Source organism: Vanacampus margaritifer, chromosome 16, assembly GCF_051991255.1.
Source record: "Vanacampus margaritifer isolate UIUO_Vmar chromosome 16, RoL_Vmar_1.0, whole genome shotgun sequence".
Taxonomy (NCBI): Eukaryota; Metazoa; Chordata; class Actinopteri; order Syngnathiformes; family Syngnathidae; genus Vanacampus; species Vanacampus margaritifer.
In genome coordinates, this window is record NC_135447.1 from 8132436 (window position 1) to 8154862 (window position 22427).

At 41.1% G+C, this 22427-nt stretch overlaps 1 protein-coding gene across 2 annotated transcripts; it reads left to right on the forward strand.

The window, feature by feature from the left end:
* The first annotated feature begins 2051 nt into the window (after positions 1–2051).
* On the forward strand, positions 2052–22206 carry LOC144036110 (gap junction delta-2 protein-like). Of its 2 annotated transcripts, XM_077546435.1 has the most exons (3): positions 2052–3205; positions 4255–4311; positions 19998–22206. In XM_077546435.1, exons 1-3 carry the CDS (start codon positions 3135–3137, stop codon positions 20860–20862), a joined length of 993 nt encoding a protein of 330 aa, XP_077402561.1. In that variant the 5' UTR covers positions 2052–3134; the 3' UTR covers positions 20863–22206. The 2 variants fall into 2 exon arrangements, with proteins under 2 accessions (XP_077402561.1, XP_077402562.1); XM_077546436.1 differs by lacking the exon at positions 4255–4311.
* The last annotated feature ends 221 nt before the right edge of the window (positions 22207–22427 follow it).

Genomic DNA, 22427 nt, shown 5'->3' on the forward strand with positions numbered 1-22427 from the left:
ATTGTATTTTACATGACAGACACTCACCAAGATAAAATAAATGCAGTTTTACACAAAAGCCCAGCGATAAAATCTCTTGTCAAGTCCATTATAAGATCCGGTTTTTATTGAATTTATTCAAGAGAGGTGCTGATTAATAGCCATTTTGAAGGGTGTAATTTGTGCTGCTGTGAAACGGAACTGACATACACTGACTGAGAGGAATTTTTATAGTCATTTATGAACCTTTTTGCTTGACTGTGATGTCTTATCAAATCAAAACGGAACGAATCCATTATGCTAACGCTTATCGCAGAGAACTGAGATGTGGAAGTTACCAATCATAATAATTACAGTCACATTTATTTTATTGGTAGCGTAATGAGATAGTTTCCAACAAAACCTGCGCGAATACATTGATAGAAGCAACATACAGTGTTTGTTTACACGCGTGAAATGAAACGTGACCTTCAGCTGAATGGTATACAGTACATAAATGAATTCCTACATGAATGCATAAAAGCATGAGCCAGTTTTATAATGAGTCCCTTGCACACATCACAAAAGAGACTAAACAGAACATTGCTCTTTCTAATTTACTTTCTGTTGAATACAGTGTGTATTTTTATGCATTCTTGAGCTGTAGGTCATTGAAGACACACCTGCGACTCTCGTAAGTCTCCATCTGGCTGATACCAGTGCTTCGGTTTTTGAGACCTAAACCTCGCCACCCCCCTTCACCGCCCGCCTCCCCGTTGCTGCTCTCCTCAACTCCGCCATATGTCCTTGGTAACATTTCCACCCGTGCATTATTTGGAAGCTTCAGCGTGCAATTGTAAAATGAAGGATGGAGTTTGTTGTTCTCTTCATAAGAGCAGATTTGCTGTCTTGGTTGCAAAGGAAATTAGATAACACAAGAGCTGCTTAAGCATGTCATCCAAAATCCAAAGAAGCGTAAGAGGTAAGATAGCACAAATGAAAATGTCACCTCAAGCGCTGACTTCATTCTGATGTGCAAGTGGCTCGTCATTCCACTGCATTATTGGCCTGTGCTAAACTGCTGCACCCGATTCCTCTATGTGGATGGGGAAGCCCTGCTATGACTCACAAATGTGGCACATTTCCCCTTCTACCATCTTACTGTACATGCAGAAATATGGATTTCTTGAGCTGGCTGCTTATATGTGAGCGTACCAATGACGTACCTCTCTGCCTACATGTGTGCACACGATGGAGGGAGACCTTCCCATCCCCGCATCACCTTAATATAAATCTAATGAATGCAGCTTTCAATGTCACAGCAAAGTGCAATACAGCACTCACGTCTCTTGAGAGGGGTGGGGAGCACTCGGGACGTAATGAAGGAGGAGGAGGAGGAGGAGGAGGGGGGAGTAGGAGTGAACGGAATGAAGAACATAGGGGCCGATTAGGCGAGGGAATATGGGGATGGCATCAGGGTTGGGTCAGGGTAAAGTCAAGTGTGACAGTAAGAAGCGAAGGAGGGAATCACTGAGGGGGTGGTGGAGGAGCAGGCGGTGGCAGAGCTAAATGGTGGCCACTCTTTGGCCTCCCTCATACTTAAGGGAAAATGTTGTGATTTTTCTTCATATTATTATTATTATTTTTGTGAAATAATAATAAAAAAATATTTTATTTGTATTTATTATATTATATTTATTTATTTTTTTTTTTGAATTTTTATTTTCTGGAGATATATTATATTATTATATTATATTTATTTATTATAAAATCACCCTGACCACCCCAATGAAAATGTTCTAGCTATAAGCTCCTGAGAGCAGGCGCATAATTCTCCTGAAATCCGTTTCCCCGGATGAGAGTAGCGGAAGAGTGTGGGAAAGACCACGGAACAAAGGATTGCGGTGATGATGAGACATAATGCAGCGTGAGATGTAGAATCCCTCATTTGTGTCCAGAAGGAGGCATTCTTGCAAGCATAAGGGGAGTAAGCACATTTACCAGGGGAGGGTGGGAGAGAGGGAGGAGAGAGAGAGAGAGAGAGAGTGTGTGGGGGGAGTTGGGGGAGTGCACGCTCACAATGTGACAGAGATAGAGCGATTCCATGCACGAGAAACGAGCCAGAGGTGGAGAGGGAACGCAGAGACGGGGACTGAGCGCTGAGAGCAGAGGCTAGTTGGGAAAGATCCGCACAGAAACGTGAGTAAAGAAGGTGGAGGGAGAAGGAGAGCGGAGGTTAGCGGGAGAGGTGGAGGTTTGCAGGGCGTTAAGATGATGGAGCCCAGAAATAGGCTATACAGGACGAGCGTTTCGCCGGCAGACGTGACTCTGAGCACTGGAGTGTGCTCAAATTAGCAGGACGGGAGGTCCGCAGAGCCTTTTGGTTCAGCCTGGCTGGACGCATGCAGCAAGGCAGCTGATTTATTACAAAGGGGCTGGGTGGCAACGTGCTTGTGCGTGCGTGTCTATGAACGCGTGCATGTGTGTGTGTGTGCAGGTTCTTTTTTTATGGGTCCTTGTAGAGCTCGGAGCTTTTGGGAGAGACCATTCCTCCAGTCATAAAATGACATTCAGCAGGCAGGAGCTGTGTGTGCTGGTGCGGCTCTGCAGTCCTCAGTAGGAAGTAAGAGAGCGGGATTGGGGAGGTGGGGGGGGGGGGGTGGCTTTTGTTTACGCTGCTGTGCGCTGAGGTAAGTGTAAGCAGAAGATCTTAAGACGATGCAAGGACGAGGAGAGAGCAGAGGTGGTGGCAGGGAGGCCAGCTGAGGTACCGGGAGGAGCGTCCTGGAGGTGGAGTGGAGAACGACGACAGGGCGGAAAAAGAGGGTGATCATGCCTGTCAAACAGTGAGCTATAGCATATGCTGTAGTGCAGAACAGAGTGGTGCGGCAGGGGAGGACAAGCATCGCTGCGCAAGGGAGGGGGTGGGGGTGGGGGGGGGGGGGTAGCGGGGGAGCAATCAGATCAGCACTTCACCACCACTGGCAAGAGAATCACAGCACGGCTAGCCTGGAGGAATCGTAAAGACATCATCCAAGGCCAGGTGTAGAGGTCAAAATCGAGCTGACAGAGAGAGCACGGGGAGGAGGGGAGGGGTCATAGTGGCCGTGCCCCCTCCGAGGAAGAAAGGTCACCTCCGAGTCCGCTGCTTGGTTCGATCGCCCTGACGCTTCACCATGGGAGAATGGACCATTTTGGAGAGGCTGCTGGAGGCGGCTGTCCAGCAGCACTCTACCATGATTGGCAGGTAAGAAACGGGTTGATTTTTTTTTTTCACGGTTTTTGTGTGTACTTGCTGAGGACATCTCCTCCCATGATTTCCGATTGGCCCCATGTTGTCCTCAAAACTCTCCATGCCTCCTCAACCCCCCCCCCCAGTTAACCATTAGTTAAGGGATAAACAAATCACACATAATCAATAGGAAGCTTTACTGGGTTTTTACGGTTGTTAATTCAGAAGAGGTCCATGTGTTGATATTACCTGATAGCCTAGCTATTGATAGGATAAGGTTTATTCCAATAGGCCGGAAAGTAGTAGAAAAGCAAGAGTGTGAATGAAGAGAATCAAAAAAAAAAACACCTGAGCGGCTTTTCTTATCTGCAAACACTCCACATTGAAAGTCTTATCTCAGACAGATGTCGAAGATAAGCTTTTATTTTGAAAAACAATGCACTCTGCATCATCTCAGTGTGACTGACTAAATGGGGGGGGGGGGGGGGGGGGAAGCTGATGCTTACATTAAAATTGTACACTAAATACACATAATCCTCACATAACACCATAGTGAGCTGGATAAAAGTGTGAGAAATCACAGTTTTTATATTTTATATATCCTTCAGCATGTGGGTCACTGTCACTGCAACACAATGACAGAGAGGATGTGAGCGGCATTATATGACACCAGACCTGTTGTTGGCCCGGAATCATGATTGGTTTTCTGGAGATTTTCCTTCCAACTAAGTCATTTTATAGAGGTTTGCTTGTGGTTGAAAGCACATTATTAAGCGACTAAATCTTCTGGGGTACAGACAGATGGAAGGAAAACCTGCAAGGATGCTGACTGGGTTTAATAAAGATGCACTGAGCGAGGTTTTATAGACATGTGATTATATGACCGCAGCTTATGGGGCTACCACTAGGAATTAAGCTCCCACTTTCAAATTCTGTGGAGCCATTTGCAAGCTCATTTTTTTTCTTGTCCGAGTAACTGCTGAAGAATGCTGAATATTTAGCTAGCGCGAAAAGAGAGCGCTAAGGGCTAAAACGACAGTGAATATTGGAATTGCGTTCAACAGGTGGCCGGAAAAAGGAGACCAAAGGGATGTCCGTGTTGCTCTGTTTCTACTGGATTTGTAAGTAGGAAACTGTTTGCTAACATGTTAGCCATGGCTACTTGCTAAGCTAATTGCTAACTGTTGTTTTTTTTTTTTTTTAAAATGAGTCTTTCCGCCCCCCTAGTGGTCACAACATAATAAGTTAACCGTATGCAATACGCAGAAAGCCACCTGTAGTTTTTCAGAGGCATGGAGGCAACTCTCAATTTGTCTGCTCCCGCTTTCAAAAGTAATAATGAATACTCTAACAATGTAATGGCTCCCTCTCCTGTGCTTAATTAAGCTATTTGTTGATCATGCACTTCACTGGAAGAACATTAAAATGGTTCCCTGAGTCACCATTATAATCAGCCTAGAAGCTTTTCTGGCTTAATTTAGAATGGTCCTTTAAGCACTTGTTTTGGTTGTGTTTTTTTTATTTTTTATGATAGGCCATTAGCTTAATAACCCAAAATTACACAAACAGGGTTAAGTGTTAATGTTAAATGGATAAAACAATCCAGAAGGTGGTTGACACCCTCAGGATTTGAACATCCAGACAGTCCCAAATAAAGTGATACACGAGGTAAATGTGTTTTGGTTTCACTCGGATCGTATTTGTCTCTCAAGTCGGCCCTGGGGCATTTAGCTGTAACATTAGAGTTTTCCGATGAGGTCCCCGCATCGTTCCTGCTTGTTCGTGCAGTTCAACCTCCGACTATTGTCTTGCTACCACTTTGTACTCACGCTAGTCGGATGTAGTTCCTTAAACATGTCTTTTCTGTTTGCCCTTGTAATCCAAGTGTTTACATCGAACCTAGATACTGCTAATATAATGGGCTGAAAGGCCCTAGTTTTAGCAATGCAGTGGAACCTTAAACTTCCCATGTAAGGATAGACTGATTATCGGCTGGGCCGATTATCGGCGCATTTTTTGACAAATATCGGCCGATAATAGATCCATTTAAAAAAAGTGTTCAGGGAAAAAAATCAGGGAACTAATTATTTAAATGTTCTTAGATGCTTCTGAACCTGGGAACTCTCTGCACCGTCCGTCTTTTTTTGAAATAAAAATTTGAATACTTCTGCTATTTTGAAAATTTTAAACAACTCTATTTACTGTAGCAAACAATAGGGAGTTATTTACTTATTTTAACTTTTGAAGACATGCTACTGCTACTTTTTGTTAGATTTGCAAAACAAAGATGTCTATTGACTAATACTTTTTTTTAAACTTCAGTATTTTACGAACATTGTTCAATAAACATACTGTATACTTAAAAAAAAGAACTGGAGTTTGTACTTTTTAAATTTTTGATGCCAATATTTTCCCTTTTAGCGAAATGAATATCGGCTCCAAATATCGGTTATCGGCGTCCTTGACGACTAATAATCGTTATCAGTATCAGCATCTGTATCAGTATCATGTTTTGAAAAAGAAAAAAAGCAGAAGTAGAAAAATATGATTAATCACGATTAATCGTGATTAATTAAGGAAAATACTGTGATTAATTACCGGTAGTCCAAAAAAATGTAATCGCTTGACAGCACTAGTTAAATTCAATATTAACATAAATAACTGTCAAAAAAAGAAAAAAACGGACTACATTAAGTTAAATGTTGTGAGTTACAGTAAGCTTAGTCTCCCGAGATGACAGCGTATCACACGAGATGTCATGTGACAACTGTCTACCACATGTACCTGTGACTGAAAAGCGAAGCAAAGCGCGGAGAGTCTCTGTCACAGAAATTACAAGTGCAGTCAATGAATAGTACGATCATTTCCAAAAGTCTTGCAATTATGTCTTCTTTGTGTATTTAGATAACATCGCTACAGTGATACGTGAACAATAAAAATAAAATAATGAAATAGAGGGTTCACTCTTTTCTAGGAGGTTCCACTGCATTGAAGTAATTTTTGTGTTAGTATTCACAGATTACTGTATACACCATCTGAGGCTAGATGACAAAACCCGTTAATATTTGAATCCCCAACACTAAGCATGTGTTTGCATGGTCAGGAAATCCATCCGAATTCAATTTTTGGGATTTCTCAGCAAGTTGGAGAATGCTGCTCACCCTCTGGCACAGTCTTAAGCTGTACAGGTGCCTCCAAAATTGAACCCACTCCAACACCATAAACAGTGTACGGAGTCCAAATTGTTGCACTGACCTCTGCGGGTTGAAAGGTTCAAGTCTGTTGCACCACTGACCACAGCCAACCCTCCCGAGTTGGGTGTGGTCAGGAGTGATCTGTCGCTGCACGTGCCAACACGATCAACTGTGACGCAGCCATTCACAGTTGCGCATCGTTAAGCGTTACCGTCACACAGCATGCGGCAACTGCTTGATGGCAGCACAAATAGAATGTTGAGCCTGTGTAGCATTTTAAACTATAAATACATTGCATGTCTGCACTTGTAGTTGAAATGATGCTCCAAAGTACATGACAACGTCGCCTCTCCCATTGGCTGATAATTGTCCTTTTGCATGTCAGTCATCTGTTTGGGTGTTCTCTTGCAATATGACGATGACATTCCACCATCAGACACTGTGCCCTCTAGCTTGCCATTTTGTTTCTTCGTAATTGCAGACTTTTAAGATATGGCTTTAGGTCGGTAATTAAACTAGAAATAGAAACTAGCATAGGTTGGCTTAATCATAGTCTTGGGAACGGATTGAGTGAGATTTGCTTCTATACCTCAGACTAACTGCAGGTGGCTTCCACACTATGACTCATTACAAGCGTTTTGTGTATTGCCCTTTCAAAGGCCGGTCGCATCTTGTACAATTTGTACATAATAAACCAATGAATGCAATCATAATTGCATTGCAATGAAGACGCATTGTAGAGTGTCTCGTTATTCAGTGGCTAAAACGATTTATTGTACTGTTGTTGCAATCATCTTTTGAGAAAGTCAACCCCCAAAAATTCTTTACAATATGTTATATATATATGCTCCCCCATTCGATTAATATTGTGGAGTATTGATCAAGCAGCAAAATCCACTCATTTTTATCCATCTCAGGGGGCGGCCATTTTGCTAACTCGCTGTCGGGCTCGCGTAATGACATATCACGGCTCATCCGTTTTCTGAATTGGGTCATGTGACATTTGCAAGCTGAGATGTGTGTGGTAAAATGGCCGCCCCGTGAGATGGATAAAAATGGGATTCATATTCCACAGGTGTAATGTTAATCAGAATGGCATGTTTAGACTAGTGGGGCTGCATAGAACATATTGTTAAAAAAAAAAAAAAAAAAAAAGGGTTGACATCCCCTTTGGATTCAGTCTTATACTGTAGACATCATCATTTTTATCAGAGGACTTTAAGGCACATATTAATAAAAAAATATTTGTTTCTAGTAAGAAAATAATTACTAAACCTTTTTAATGAATCTGAATTGAGGTTTCCAGGATCTTAAAAACATATTGTTCTTTGATACCATTTTCCTCTCAGAGCAGCAGTGAGTGAAATTACGGCCAGGAGCAAAAGATGAAAAAGTGGGAGGGAAACGGAACATTTCGTTTTATGGCGGAATCATTGTACTACAGCTGTTTATAAAATTCACGCTTTGTCATCCTGAAGGCATCAGCAATTTATATTAGCTTGAGTTATAAATAGTTTATTTTGCAAATACATCTGTGAGGAAATGGACAGAAACTGCGTATTAAAAAATAAAATAAAAATCATAATGGAAGTCGTACGGTTAACTGCACAAAAGGACAAATAAATGTTCTCTCCAAAAGCGATACGTGCTAACAAAATAATTAAATGTGAAGGACATCCAGCTTGTAAGGCCACAAGCTGAACTCACGCAACTCACACTCACGCAGATACTGTAAAGGTCCTTGACTCACTTATAGCTTTATTTATTTTAAAAGAAACGATCAAGACATATGCATAAGCATATTTCCTCCTTGACATGATGTGCTCAGATTTTCTTGAGACCACAGGTGTGTGTGTGTGTGCGTGTGTCACTGTCTAGCGTGAAAGCACGAAGCCTTGGGGCTGCACCAAACAAATCAGAGGTGAAACACCTTGCAGGTAGAGTGGAAGGAAGGAATTTGATGCATTTTGCTCTCCACTGCAATGCTGCGGGGCCGGAGCCAAAGACAAGTGGAGCGAGAAAAAAGGCAAAGATAATGGAGGAGGAGAGTGATCCCGGGAAGATAAAATCCTAAATATTGCTGGATGGAAGGAGAGGAAAGGAAAGGATGTGAGGGCATAAAAAAAAAAAAAAAAAGTTTCAAAACAACTAACAAAGTCAGCATGCGCTCTATGTATTACAACATTAAGTGTTTTAATTTTCATATTCCTCTGCACGGAATTTAGCACTGCAGTGCTATTTAGAGAGAAATGACATGCAATATTCACCATCTACGAAGACACAGCAATGCAGCTTTGGCTGAATAAACAGCACCTTTAATAAGCAGCCGAGGATGCATCTTCAAATGAACCATGTAGCTTTTTAAAGCACGTCTTCATACATTTCCAAAGCCGCAGCTGTTTGAAATAATTCTAATGAAAAATTCACACAACGGCGTGTACATTTCTACATTTGCTTTTCTTCGCGTTGAGTACAATTTCTTTAACATTACACACCCTCGCCAACTGAAAAATGGAATATAAAAAATGTCATTTAAAAACTACAGGAACATTATGTGGCACTTGTTATAAGCTGCAACAGATGTCATGCTTTATAAAAAATGCATATAGACTTGACCAGCCTTGTACTGCGCTGCATTTCGAGCACCCTGTTTCTCTACTCCTTACACTGACATATACAATCGGCGCTAAAAATAAATACAGTGGAAATCCTATAGTCAAAACAATTTAAAATAGATACAGTACTAGCTAGGTATCATTAGCCTAATAGCCTAGATGTCTCCACGTCATGTTGGAACATTTTCAGAAAACAAGAACAAGAACACAATTTTAACAAGCATGGGTGTATTTGCTAACAGTTTAAAATGACTTGGGCAATTATGCTATTATGCTAATGATACTTAGCTTCCTTCATACTGTAGGCTACCTCCCATATCTATACCGTATCGTTAGCTTAATAGCATAGTTGCCAAAGTCACATTTGAACATTTTCAGGAAACAGGAAAAAGCATATAATTTTTAACAAGCATGTTTTTTTTGGTGTTTTTTTTTTGGTAACAGTTATTAGCTATTAGGCTAATGATACCTAGCTACCTACACACTGTACGTACCATGCAGTAACCACCATATCGTTAGCCCAATAGCATAGTTGTCAAAGTTTTAAAGTTGCATTTGAATTTTATGGAAAACAAAGGGGAAAAGCCGTTTTAGTTTCAGTGCATCTTTTTATTGATTGGGAAACAGTAAGCTAAAACTGACTTTGGCAATTATGCTATTCTGCTACTAACAACTCCTACCTACTGAAGACATTTAACATTTTCAAAACACCAAATTGAAAATGTTAAATGTCTTCACTACCTACCGACTAGGCATTTGAAACTTAGTTGACGAGTCAACTTTACAAATGGTAAATGGACTGCTTTTTATGTAGCGCTTTAACTACACCACAAGAGTTTTAAGCCTCACATTCACCCATACACACACTCATACACCAGTAGGATGTAGTAATAGTGATTTTATGACAAAAGCTGAACAAAACACAATTTCCTTCCACTGTTTTCCCGATTAAACACAATATGACAAAACCTTTCTTCCAAACATTTCCATGCCTTTTTTGTGTTGGTTTTAAAGGGAGAGCAAAGATTGGCCTCTTTAAATAGTTGCCTGCTGCAGTAGTTATTTGTATTCTAGCTGCCGCTTTAGCCTAAATAGGTCAAGATATCCAGCAGGGGGAGGTACCCTACTTTGACAAGAGCTCCCATATTCTCCCCAAAATAATCAGACACAGGACCACTCTCATTCGTGGGCGCAGCTGAGTATCATTTCTCATCAGCTTCCATGCTAGAAATCCTGAAGTCAACATTTGATTAGTGATCCATCATTCTATGACGACTCGAAGCTCATCGGTCTTTTAGATTAAACTATTTGTCTGCACATCGGAGGGGTTGTCATTAGATTATTTGTGCAGCAATCCGCGGCGTTGACTGCAATTGATTTTGCTGTTAAATGGCGGCTTTTCCTGGTAAAGCTGAGCTCAGCGTTGGCTTGCTGAGGGATATTAGTCATCCCAGTAACATATTGATGGGCGCCGTAAGTTCCCAGAGCACGTGCAATGTGTCACTGTTCTGCGTCACTGTGCGCTATGCAGAACTTTCAGTCCCTTTTTTAGTTTAGAAAACAGGTGTCAGACTCAAGGTCCGAGGGAGAGATACGGCCCACCACATCATGAAGCAAATCATGTGTGTCTACTTCATGTTTGTTTTCCCTAACATTGGATTTTAAAACGAGTTATTCATCAATTGAATGTATAATTATGAAGAGCTGATTATAAATGTATGTCTTCACAGTGATAACGGCCCTCTAAGGGAAACCATAATGTGGCCTGTGACAAAAATGAGTTTGACACTTTCTGAAGATATGTTTCATGAACTATTTATAAGCCCCTAGGCCTGTTTTACATTTAAATTCTCAATCAAGATCAATTTATTGGATGGTTGAACTTGAACCAGGACAATAAAGTGCTTCTTCATCTTTGCAGATTTCTCTTTAGTAGCAATTATTCCTCCAGTCAGCTCTCATGAACATCACATAAAGCCAGAACAGTGTTTTGTACGGATATTGTTGATCAATGTTGATAAACTGTTGACCCGGGCTAACGCATACGCTGAGCAAAGCATTTAAAGCCACACTCGTATCGTTCTTTCCTGGTAAAATGCCGAGCAGAATGACTGCACTGCGTCCCATTGTGAGAAGCACGAAGCACTTCAGGGGAAAGAGTGTGAGTTGAGGTTCAGCTCATGAATGATGACATGGGTCTGCAGAGGAGGCTGCACGAGAGCAGAGAGAGGACAGACAGGCTCAATGGGCCATCCTGCCACTTATTGTGTCATACACTCGGTTTTATCATCATATATCAGCAAAGACAACACAGAAGGCCGTAGGCCAAGGAAAGCCATCAATCAAGTCTCTCCACCAAGACAGGATGGGTGCAATCAATTTAATTTAGTCCTTAACCCTTACACTCGATGCATTTTGCAGATTTCATTAATAATAATAAATATGAAATCAACATATAATAAATATTATATATATATATATATATATATATATATATATATATACATACATATAGTACATATTTATACATACGTATTTATATATTAATATATATATATATATATATATATATATATATAGTACATATTTATACATACGTATTTATATATTAATATATAAATTAATATTAATATTAATATTTTTTTAAATAATTACCACAGGTAAAAATAACAAAAATACAAAGTTTTCCAAATTATCGTTTTGAGCAATAAATAAATAATTAAAAAAAAATCACTTGAGTTCGAAACGAGCTATAAAATCAATATAAGGTGGATATAAAAAATAAAAAGTCGACACAACCCTGTTCAAATGCTAACTTTTTCTGATATTAAAACAATTAGACCAAGATAAATCATTTAAAACCTTTTTCCACCAATAAATTGTACAACTCGTGATTTTTTTTTTCTTTTCAAGAGGGGAAGTCAAAATAAAAAAAAGGTAAATAATGAGGTTGCACAAGTCTGCACACCCTCTTATAACTTAGTATGTGGCTGTGTTCAAAATTAACAATTAAATTCAAATTCATTTTAAATGCGAGTCACTCAGATTAACCCAAAAATAAACTTCAGATGATCTCGTCAGCTTTATAAGGTATTGTTTTTTTGCTCTCTAGCAGAAGCCTGACTGTTTTGCTGTAACACATAGTTCTACGTGTGGGAGACCTTGCAGTGTTCCAGTGAAATCACTTTGGCCGTAACATCAAAAGATACGTTTGGGACAAACATAAACCTGCTCATCACTAAAAGAACACAACATCCACAGTGAAATACTGCGGTGGCAGCAACATGCTTTACTCCAGCTGGAACTCTGTCCTGAGACAATGTGGATGGAATTATGAAAAATTCCAAATACATGAAATTGAATAATTAAATGACTTTTTCAAAAAAAAATAAAAAATGTTTATTCAAAAATCAGAATAAGAAAAATGATCATTTTGTTTGGTAAGACACTGTCAATTTTAGCAATGAGATAGCATAACGGTATAATAATTTGCTATAGCAGTTTTCGAATGTGCAAAATGCATTTTCACTTACACTGAGTTATAGCCCTAATCAAAACTATGATATGCTATTACATGCATGAGGTGTTAGTATTGCATTGCCTATTACGTGACAGTGAAGAATGCATTAAAGTACAATCTATCATTGCTTGGATATTAATGAAAGTTCTATAGTTATGCTGAACTTAGCACACTGCACTTGAGACCATGCAAAACCTCGGCGGTGATCATATTTTTCACGACGGGGAAGCTGTCGTAACTGCAAACACTGGAAAGCAATAAGATTCATGGTGGTTTCAGGAACTGCGTTTCGATGCAGTCAGCAAAAATGCTCCGGTTCATTCATTGGAAACCTTCAGAGAGAATTTATATTTCTTTTTGCCAGTAAAGGAAGGACGATGGAAAGAGCATTATAGATGAAAGGCTGATGGGAAAAGAGGAAGGCGGCATCATCCTCAAAATAATCTGGTCTTGTTTTTCCTCAACTCCCTTTAAACGAATGGGGGTCAGTTTCTCAATGACAGAAATAAGTTGTTTCCTTGATGAGCACGAAGAGTGATTATCGCAATTCTCCACAGTCCATCGTACTGATAAACCATTTAGCTTTTAATCGCTCGGTAAAAATATGCTGATTGAACTCGGTTAACCTGCTTTCGTGAGCGCACACTTCAAAACATCATTCACGGCGCTGTTTAGTGGACCCTCAGGCGGCCTGTCCGCCATAAATTCCAAACTATTAAAGAGCTTCCAAAGCAGACTTGTGGGGGAATGAGTGGCAGCAGGATAGAAATGTCTGCACAGTCATCATTAAGCGGCCTAATTTCTCTGCCCGCTGAAGTCTTTATTCATTACAGCAATCGGTGGAGCTTATTATTGAGAGCGTATGGGTGGGATAAATCTTTTTACTCAAGGCCTTACTGCAGAGATGATTCCTGACCCTGCAGATAAGGCTGGCTGCACCCCTGCCTCTGGACATTCAGTATGCCGTACAGTATCTAGTGGAACCTTGAAGATCAAACACAATCTATCCCCACGGGTTTGTTTAGAATCAACTTGTCCCACAAGAAATAATGGAAAGAATGCAGAAATAATCTGGCACTATCCTAAAACCCTTTTTGACTGTTCAGGCAATTTTAAGGTAGCATTTTTTTTTTAACTGTCACACAAACAAAACACTCAGTGCTTTAACCTGTGGGCAGTATTTTATTTTGAAATGGCTGGGTCAGAAGCATCAAAAATCACAAAACGGGTCACAATACCGCCTAGGGGTTTAGGAGTAATGTTATGAAGACCCAACCTTTGGGTTTAAATAAAATTTTTTACTCTCATTATATAACTCAGAGTCAGTCAGTTCTTTTTTGACCCAATTCAATTGGGTTATTCAATTAACCCCCCAAAAAGTTGGATCAAAAATAACCTAAACTGGGTCAATAATGGACTTACCCAAATTTTAGAGTTATTTGCCAAAAAAGTTTAAATTGATAAGTTACCCATAAAGCAATCCAACCCAACCCAACCCAAGGTTATTTTAATGTGTTGTTTTGTGAGTGTGGTGTCAAATTGACACAATTAGTGCATATGTCAAATTTTCAACCTAAGTTGGGTTATTTTTGGCTCTATTGTTTTTTTGAGTGCATAGTGAGTCACTCGCATTATATGTTTTAGGACAAATATTTACACCGGATTCTCTAACTGGCGTAATCCACAAATTTTTATCCAGGCTTAAATTTACTTCATCTTCAGTACACCAGAACATCATCTCACCGGCTTCAACTCTTCAGCCAGCCCAAATCCAATCAGATGGGTCAAAATACTCTCTAAAAACAGTTACCGGTAGGTCAAAAATAACACAATTTGGGAAAAAAAAAAAAAAGGGACCGATTCACTACTTCACCCAACTTCCTGGGTTATTTTGCACAACAAAAAAACATTTTTAAAAACAACAACAAAAATCTCACAAATTGGTTCCTTTTGTAAAAAAAAAAAGAAAAAAGGAGAAAAAAAAAGATGACTAACAAAGTTGGGTCAAATTCACCAAAAATAGTGGGTTGGTCAATTCTTGACCCAAACTGGGTTATTGACCCAACTGTTTCTAGTATGTAAATAACCCAACCTTGGGTAAAAGTAACCCAATCTGCTCAAAATCCACAACTAGCTACCCAGCGATTAAGTTACAACATGTATAATCTAAAGTGATTTAATTCAATTTAATTGTATTATGTACATATTTTTAAACCCCTCTCTCTCTCCCTCTCTATTTTTTTAAACACTTGTTTGATGGATAAGTAGTGGTTTACTTTTTGCATGTGATTGACTCACATTTCATTCATCTGCTCTGTGTTCAGGGTGTAGTCAGCCCAGGACAGACTTTAGCCTGTCATGACCCTGAACAGGATACAAAAAAATGGATGGGCCATCTCAGGGGAATTTGATTGTATATTCAGTGTGTCTGTGTGTGTGAGAAAGAGAAAAAATGTTTGCATTTTTTGTTTGAAATATGCATCTGCTGTCATGCTGCGGGGCTCATGTCGTCCCTAGAGGCTCGGCGGCAGCAGCTGCCTTATGAATGAATGTGCGTGAGTGTGTTTTGAAGCCTGTGGGATATCTACCAAGCCAGTAAAAGTCCAGCCAACACACCAGTGGCGGATCATCTAATGTCACACAGGATAGTCTGCTACTCATTAATCAGTATACTTCATTTTCACTACAGCGTGCCCTCGTGCTCTCATATTCATCATATCAAACGATACAATTTGTTGCCCACGCTGACGTACGGTTGACATCAGCCGGCAGTGATACATGGCTACAAATGGTAAATAGCATCCATGCGGGTCATCGAAAACCCAATCCTCTTTCAAATTGAAGCTGTGGCACCCGGTCGCCCAAAAAGTAATGATTACTCGTAGCTGAAAAGACGCCCTCGGGGGGAAGTGGGCAGCTGCTGTTACTGATGCGATGAGCACTGACTGAAAAGAGAAAAAAAGCACTCGGCGTACGCGCCGCATGCCATGAGGTGTAACAATGTAGAACCCACATCTTCACATTTCTCCTTTACATAATTATATTTTGTGTGCTGGGCTAGAAATCTATTTGAGGGCGAGGAGTGGTGATTTTAGAACCTTCTGCAGGTTCATGGCTCAAGGCGGTTCTGGCCCAATGTGCTCCAAAGTACACTATTGGCGCTGTGCGGCACTAAAACACTGATGTTTGCAGATAACCTTCCTTCATTGCTTTCTGCTCATGCAGCAATCTGCCATGTGCTGATTATCCTGTTAGCCAGCAGAGGAGTGCACATATTGACACACACACACACACACACACACACACACACACACACACACACACACACACACACACAATCGCTCACAAGACAAACAAACACAGCCCAACATTTAGCCATTATTGTATAATATTTTGTATAGCATTAATTTGATAACCACGTGATGTCATTTTTAGTGGACAGCAGGTGGCAAAATATGTTGAAAAACAATGAAGTTATCAAATTAATTACAGGCAAAATATTAACTTCTAACTGCTGAAAATTGCGAAATGAGCCACGTATCCCTTTAAATTCATTTCAGGAGGCGGCCATTTTGCCACTGAAAATGACATCGCATCACAATTGCTCAGGGCTCAGCTAACAACCAATCACAGCTCAGTTGGCAAATGTCACATGACCAAACTCAGCCGTGATTGGTCGTTACCTGAGCCCTGAGCAACTGTGATGCCATTTTTAGTCTACAGCAAGTGGCAAAATGGCCGCCCACTGAGATGGATAGGGGGGAGTTCATTTTTGAAAAAAAAAGAGATTTTGATTTTGAAAAGATTTTGCTTGGGGAAAAACATGGAACTAAAAACAACATTGAAGCTAAATGCCAATTGTCAATTATCTTAGACTAAATATAAAAAAATTGTAATTTGTAATCTAATAATAGATTTGAATCTGATATATATTCATGATGAACTGTCAGCAAAACATAACAATAAATGAATAGACCACACCATCCCTATGAAAGAACAAAAGTAAAGTAAATAAACTAAAGTAATAATAATAAAAATTGGTTTTACATGAAGAAGGCCATAACTAGAAAGGGAATGCTAGTGCATAGAAGGAAATCTGCCTTTTACACATTGCAGATTCAACAGTGTTAAACTTGCAGTGAATAAGTGCTACTTTCCTACATCTACGTAATAAAATAAGTCATATACATGAGCACACAGTATATGATTTACCTCCTTATGATGATGAGAAATGTCTACCTTTTGACTTGAACCGAAGCCTGCATTACGACAACTTTAAATTGAATTTATGGAGGTCCAAAGGTGCAGCTGAGCTTTATTGTGTTCTAGGCGCTCACGGAGTGAAAGTCAGTGTAGCGTACGCACTCACAGCTGCTCCATCACAGACGAGCGGGCACGTTTGCCGTTTTGCACGAGCCGCACACATGGCTAACTCTCCCCCGCATTGTCTCGGTCCCCGTGTCTCTTCGTCTCGCACAGAAGGAAACGTTCTTGGCATGCGCTCGCAGGTGGAGCACGACTACTTTAAACCACTTTCACGCTAACGACACGAGTTCTTTGTTTCTTTCAGCTGCTTCCGCTATTCAAAGGAAGACATGTTTCTTTTAACTCTTTGACTGCCAGACGTTTTCAGAAAAGGGATGCCGTGGGTGCCAGCTGATTTAAGCATTTTGACTGATCTTTCAAGGTCCACAGAAAATTATGTGTTTGGACTATGGAAACACACATACTACCAAATGAAAGATTGGACTCTCATCTTTCATCAGAAAAAAAAGTTTGTTTCTACCTTATTCCGTTTTTCAGTAATCAACAATAGAAAATGGTTAGTTTCACCTCTGTTTTGAAACAAACGTCTTTTAACGTCTTTGGCACTCCTCCATAGGATTTTACTAAACGTTATTTAACGTTTTTGGCAGTCAAAGAGTTAACTTAAAGACACTTTGAGAAGTTTTTCTTACGCCGTGTATTTGGTACGAGGGCCTTCAAGTGGGGTTTTCCATGCCGCCACCATCAACACTATAAAAACTGTTGCCACTTTCATCATCTGAAGTTATTCAGAATCAGTGTTTATCCAGTTACAAGACTAAAAACATTACAAATGTAAATGAAATACATCATACAGCGATGCTGATTGTTCTAACGTCTAACAGTTTTCGTCCAATATTATTGTATTACATTTAGCCCAAAATTCCATCTACGTCTCTAACAACAATATTTATAGTTGAGGAATACAGCATGTTTAGCTTATATAAACCTTTTTTTTCTCACCCTGCTCAAACAGCTCACATTTTAGCAGTTGCTTTGGCAACAGGCCTTCCAATGCAAGGCTAGCCTCATAAATAGACACTCATTTGAGAAATCATTCGTCATGCCGGCACAATTTAAAGAGGAAGTCAACGTGAGTCTTTAATATGTTCTATAGTAGCCCCACTCATGTAAACACTGTATTCAGACTAATATTGTGTTTGTGGAATATGAATAAAGCAGCAAAATCCACCCGTGGCAGCCATTTTGCGTGCAACTGAAAATGACAACGGTTGCTCAGGTGCCAGGTAACAACCAATCACCGTTTCAGCTTGTGAATGTCACATGATCAAACTCAGAACACAGGTGAGCCGTGATTGGTCGTTATCTAAGCCCTGAGCGTGATGTTATTTTTAGTCGACAGCAGGTGGCAAAATGGATAAAAATGGGTGGATTTTGCCACCTTGTTCATATTCCACACACGTTCGTTACTGCAGTTGTAGTGTGCAGAATGAGAGGGTCAAAACATTAGAAACAGTTCTGAATATGAGAGCAGTTCAACCCCATTGAAAAATGTAACCAGAACTTTAAACATAAAAGTTCCTAAATTTTCGTTGCAGCTCTTGTATCGGATGCCATTAAAATTGAGCCGGCGTGCCTATTATTGTGGTCGTTGAATATATCAGCTAATAATGCGACCGTACACACACATAAAGTGTGTCATTGTATTTACAATAGTTGGTCCATGCAGCCTGTAGCCAGCCAAGCTCTCATTGATCTCACTTCCAATCCCTTTCGCTGCCCAGAGACAAGCGCGTTCTAAGTAATTGGCTCCTCCACACAGGAAGTATGCGCATCCACTGCATTTTGGCAGCGGGCACCCCGTGAAGCGCGGGCGCTCGCTGCTCATTACAAAGCGCTGACGGTGCAATCCTAAAGGCCCCGTTCCCTCCTCTGCAGTGGCCAAGTTGGATCAGCACCAGTGGATAATATTTAGTGTTTAGGATGACAAACAGCAAGCGGTTTAAGCATATGTGTAGGCATACACGCTAATGTCAATGTGGAGTGTGAGTCACTCTACTTACTGGCATCCTCTCATGATTAGTGAACTTGTGAGCTTGCATGCTATGATAAATTAAATGCGATCATTTTCAACCGAGCCGCTGAGCAATAAACTTGTACGTACGTATACATATCAGAGGATGGAAAAATGCTTGTTATGATGTTAATGTTGTTAGTTGCTTATGCAGCTACTCTTTCCGTTATGATGACGATGTATTATTCACTCTTAGTTTGTCTCGTCTTTAGTAGTTGCTATGTTCCTTATGATGATAATGTGATCATCAGGAGGTGGGCGCATCAATGAATTTTCAACAGCCATCATCAATCCATCAATATTTCAAGCCGAACCGTCAATCAGTCATTCATCGATTGCTCAGCAAAATGAGCGTCCGTCAATGTTCCCGTCATTCGAAGTGGGCATCCGTCAAATGTTCCATCAACCGTCATTCGTCAATCCCAGCAAAATGGGACGTCTGTCCTTGATGGACGAAAAACCCCTTCCGTCAATGCTTAGCTTGTCAATTTTTCAAAGTTTCCCGTCAATCGTCAAAAAAACGGGCGTCCGTCATAGGCGGATTGCCAAATTTATTGACGGATTGACGATTGCATTGGGGTGGCGTGGCTCTGTGGAGAGTAGAGTGGTCGTTTCACAATCCAGAGGTTGTGGGTTCAATCCCATGCCATTGTGGCCACATCAAAGTGCCCTTGAGCAAGATACTGAACCCCAGTTGCTCCTGATGCTGTGTCATCAGTAGGTGAATAAGTAGTTGAATGTAAAATGCTTTGAGGGTGGAAAAGCGCTATATAAATGAAGTATCATTGACAGTGACCCCCCTTCCATCAATGCTTCGTTTGTCAATTTTTCAAAGTTTCCCATTAATTGTCAACAAAATAGGCGTCTGTCATTGACGGATTGACGGACCTTCCGTCTCTGATGATAATGTGGTCAGTTGCTATGTGCCTATATAATTCACTCTTAGTTTATCGAGTCACGTCTTTTTTTTTTTATCATATAGGCCTTTATTCTATCATATACAATTGTGCATTGCTCTTGCGCATTTGGGTCCTAAATCCATTCTAAACGTCAATCAGCTTTAGGGGTTCCTCTGTATCCAAACACTCAGGTGCGCATTAACATTGACCTTCCCCTTCCTGTTGTGTTTCCTCTGCAGGATCCTGCTAACCGTGGTGGTGATTTTCCGCATCCTGATAGTTGGCATAGTGGGCGAGAAGGTGTACGAGGACGAGCAGATCATGTTCATCTGCAACACGATGCAGCCCGGCTGCAATCAGGCTTGTTACGACAAAGCCTTTCCCATCTCGCACATCCGGTACTGGGTCTTCCAGATCATCTTGGTGTGCACGCCGAGCCTGTGCTTCATCACCTACTCCGTCCACCAGTCGGCCAAAGCTCGGGACCGCAGCTACTCCCTGCTCCACCCTTACATGGACCACCACGGTCACGGTCACCACGGCCGCCATCACGACCATCACGCTCGCAAGCTTCACTCCCGCAACATCAACGGCATCCTGGTGCACCCCGACAGCAGTAAGGAGGATCACGACTGCCTGGAGGTCAAGGAGATCCCCAACGGACCTCGAGGGCTACCGCAGACGCACAAGAGCGCCAAAGTGCGGCGGCAAGAAGGAATCTCCCGTTTCTACGTCATCCAGGTGGTTTTCCGCAACGCCCTGGAGATCGGTTTCCTGGCGGGCCAGTACTTCCTGTACGGCTTCAACGTGCCGGGAATGTTCGAGTGCGACCGCTACCCGTGCGTGAAGGAGGTGGAGTGTTACGTGTCTCGCCCCACGGAAAAGACCGTGTTTCTGGTCTTCATGTTTGCGGTCAGCGGCATTTGCGTGGTGCTCAACCTGGCCGAGCTCAACCACCTCGGCTGGCGCAAGATAAAGACGGCCATTCGCGGCGTTCAGGCCCGACGGAAGTCCATCTGCGAAGTGCGCAAGAAGGACGTCTCCCACCTGTCTCAGACCCCCAACCTGGGCAGGACCCAGTCCAGCGAGTCGGCCTACGTCTGACAGAGGCTTCCCCGCCTGGGGGCTCGAGGACATGTGACATTTTGGAGAAGAGCTTTTCCCTTTGGCCCTGGACCCCCGACGACCTTTAGGGTACAAAAGGTCACCACTGTATTATGACTTTGAAGGAGCACAGAGAAGAAGAATCCGCTTCCCGCCACAGACTTTGGTGCTGCTTTAAGCTCCTCCCTAAAACTGATGGAGCGTCTACTCAGCCTAGGTGACACTAGGTGCCTTTAAAGAACCCAACAGACACAAATGAGCAATTTCATAACGTTAAAATAATGTAAAGGTAGGTTGAAATTGCATTGAGGAATGCCCCTCGTTACTTGCCTTTGTTGTAGCTCATAAATACTGTAATCTTGTTTTCCCAAGATGTGCACATATGCAAAAAGACGCATACGCATGAGTGTAGAGGAAAAAAGCCAATCGCTCACTTGAGTGGAAAAATTGAATTTGAAGATGCCGAGAGAGACTCATACATCTCATTGCCACTCAACGGACAAGCACTCCACTTTTTAAACACAACTCCCACGCTAATTATAAGAGCACCGACTATCAATGTGCAAACCTTTCCTGATCAATACTTCATGTTTCAACCACACTGACGTCGCCTTCCTGCTTCTGCCAGTCAATTGGCAACATTTTGGTGCTGTGCTAGCGCAACACGCCGAGTCAGTAAAAACACACGTGCACTGATGATCAGTCGCGCACTTACCTCCAAGCACTGTGTTACACACCTCAGTGCTCATGATGTCCGCAATGCTGGGCGTTTACTTTCAAGAGCAACCTGGTAAAAACGAAAAAAGAAGAAAAAAAAAGAAGTGTTTGCACTGTGTACAACAATTCAACAGTAAAATATACAGTACTGTATATGGTTGTCATACATTTTAAGCTTTTTAGTGCCGTTTTTGAAAGGTACTGTACATATTTGACATCTAGGAATGAATCATTATCACTTGGATTTGGAAACACGATTTAAGGTGGTAAACAAGATGAATTCTAGCTTTAACAATATTTATTATCAATGTGCTCTGTTCAGCCTTCATCCTTCCAATAGAAATGTTTCCGACAAGTGTTCCTCCCCCTCCCCATGGACTGAAAAAGGCATGTTAAAGAAGCATAAATAGAATGGATAGGTTATGACATTTAACTTAAGAAGACTTTTATTTATTTGCATCCCGCTCCTGTGAAATGTACTCAGCATGCGTTACGATATTAAGAGATACATAGCCTCCCATCATGGGAACATTGAAAGTGAATATTTGAAAGGCTCCCGAACTGCAGCAATAATATTAATATATAATATGTGAAAAGAAAATAAGTCAATAAATTATTATGCAAACAGTTTTGGCTTCCTTGTCCGTCCGTCCATCATTCTTATTGCTTATCCTTCACAGGGTCACAGTCAGCTGGTGTTCAATTAAATACGTGACTGATTAGTACTGCGGAAAATGCAAAAATGGGCAAAATGATGTATGAGCGGAACGTAATCTAAGGTGAAAAGGCTAATTAGGTTCAAACGTGAGGATGAACCGACTGTCGGCTTACACATCCGTCCGTCAATG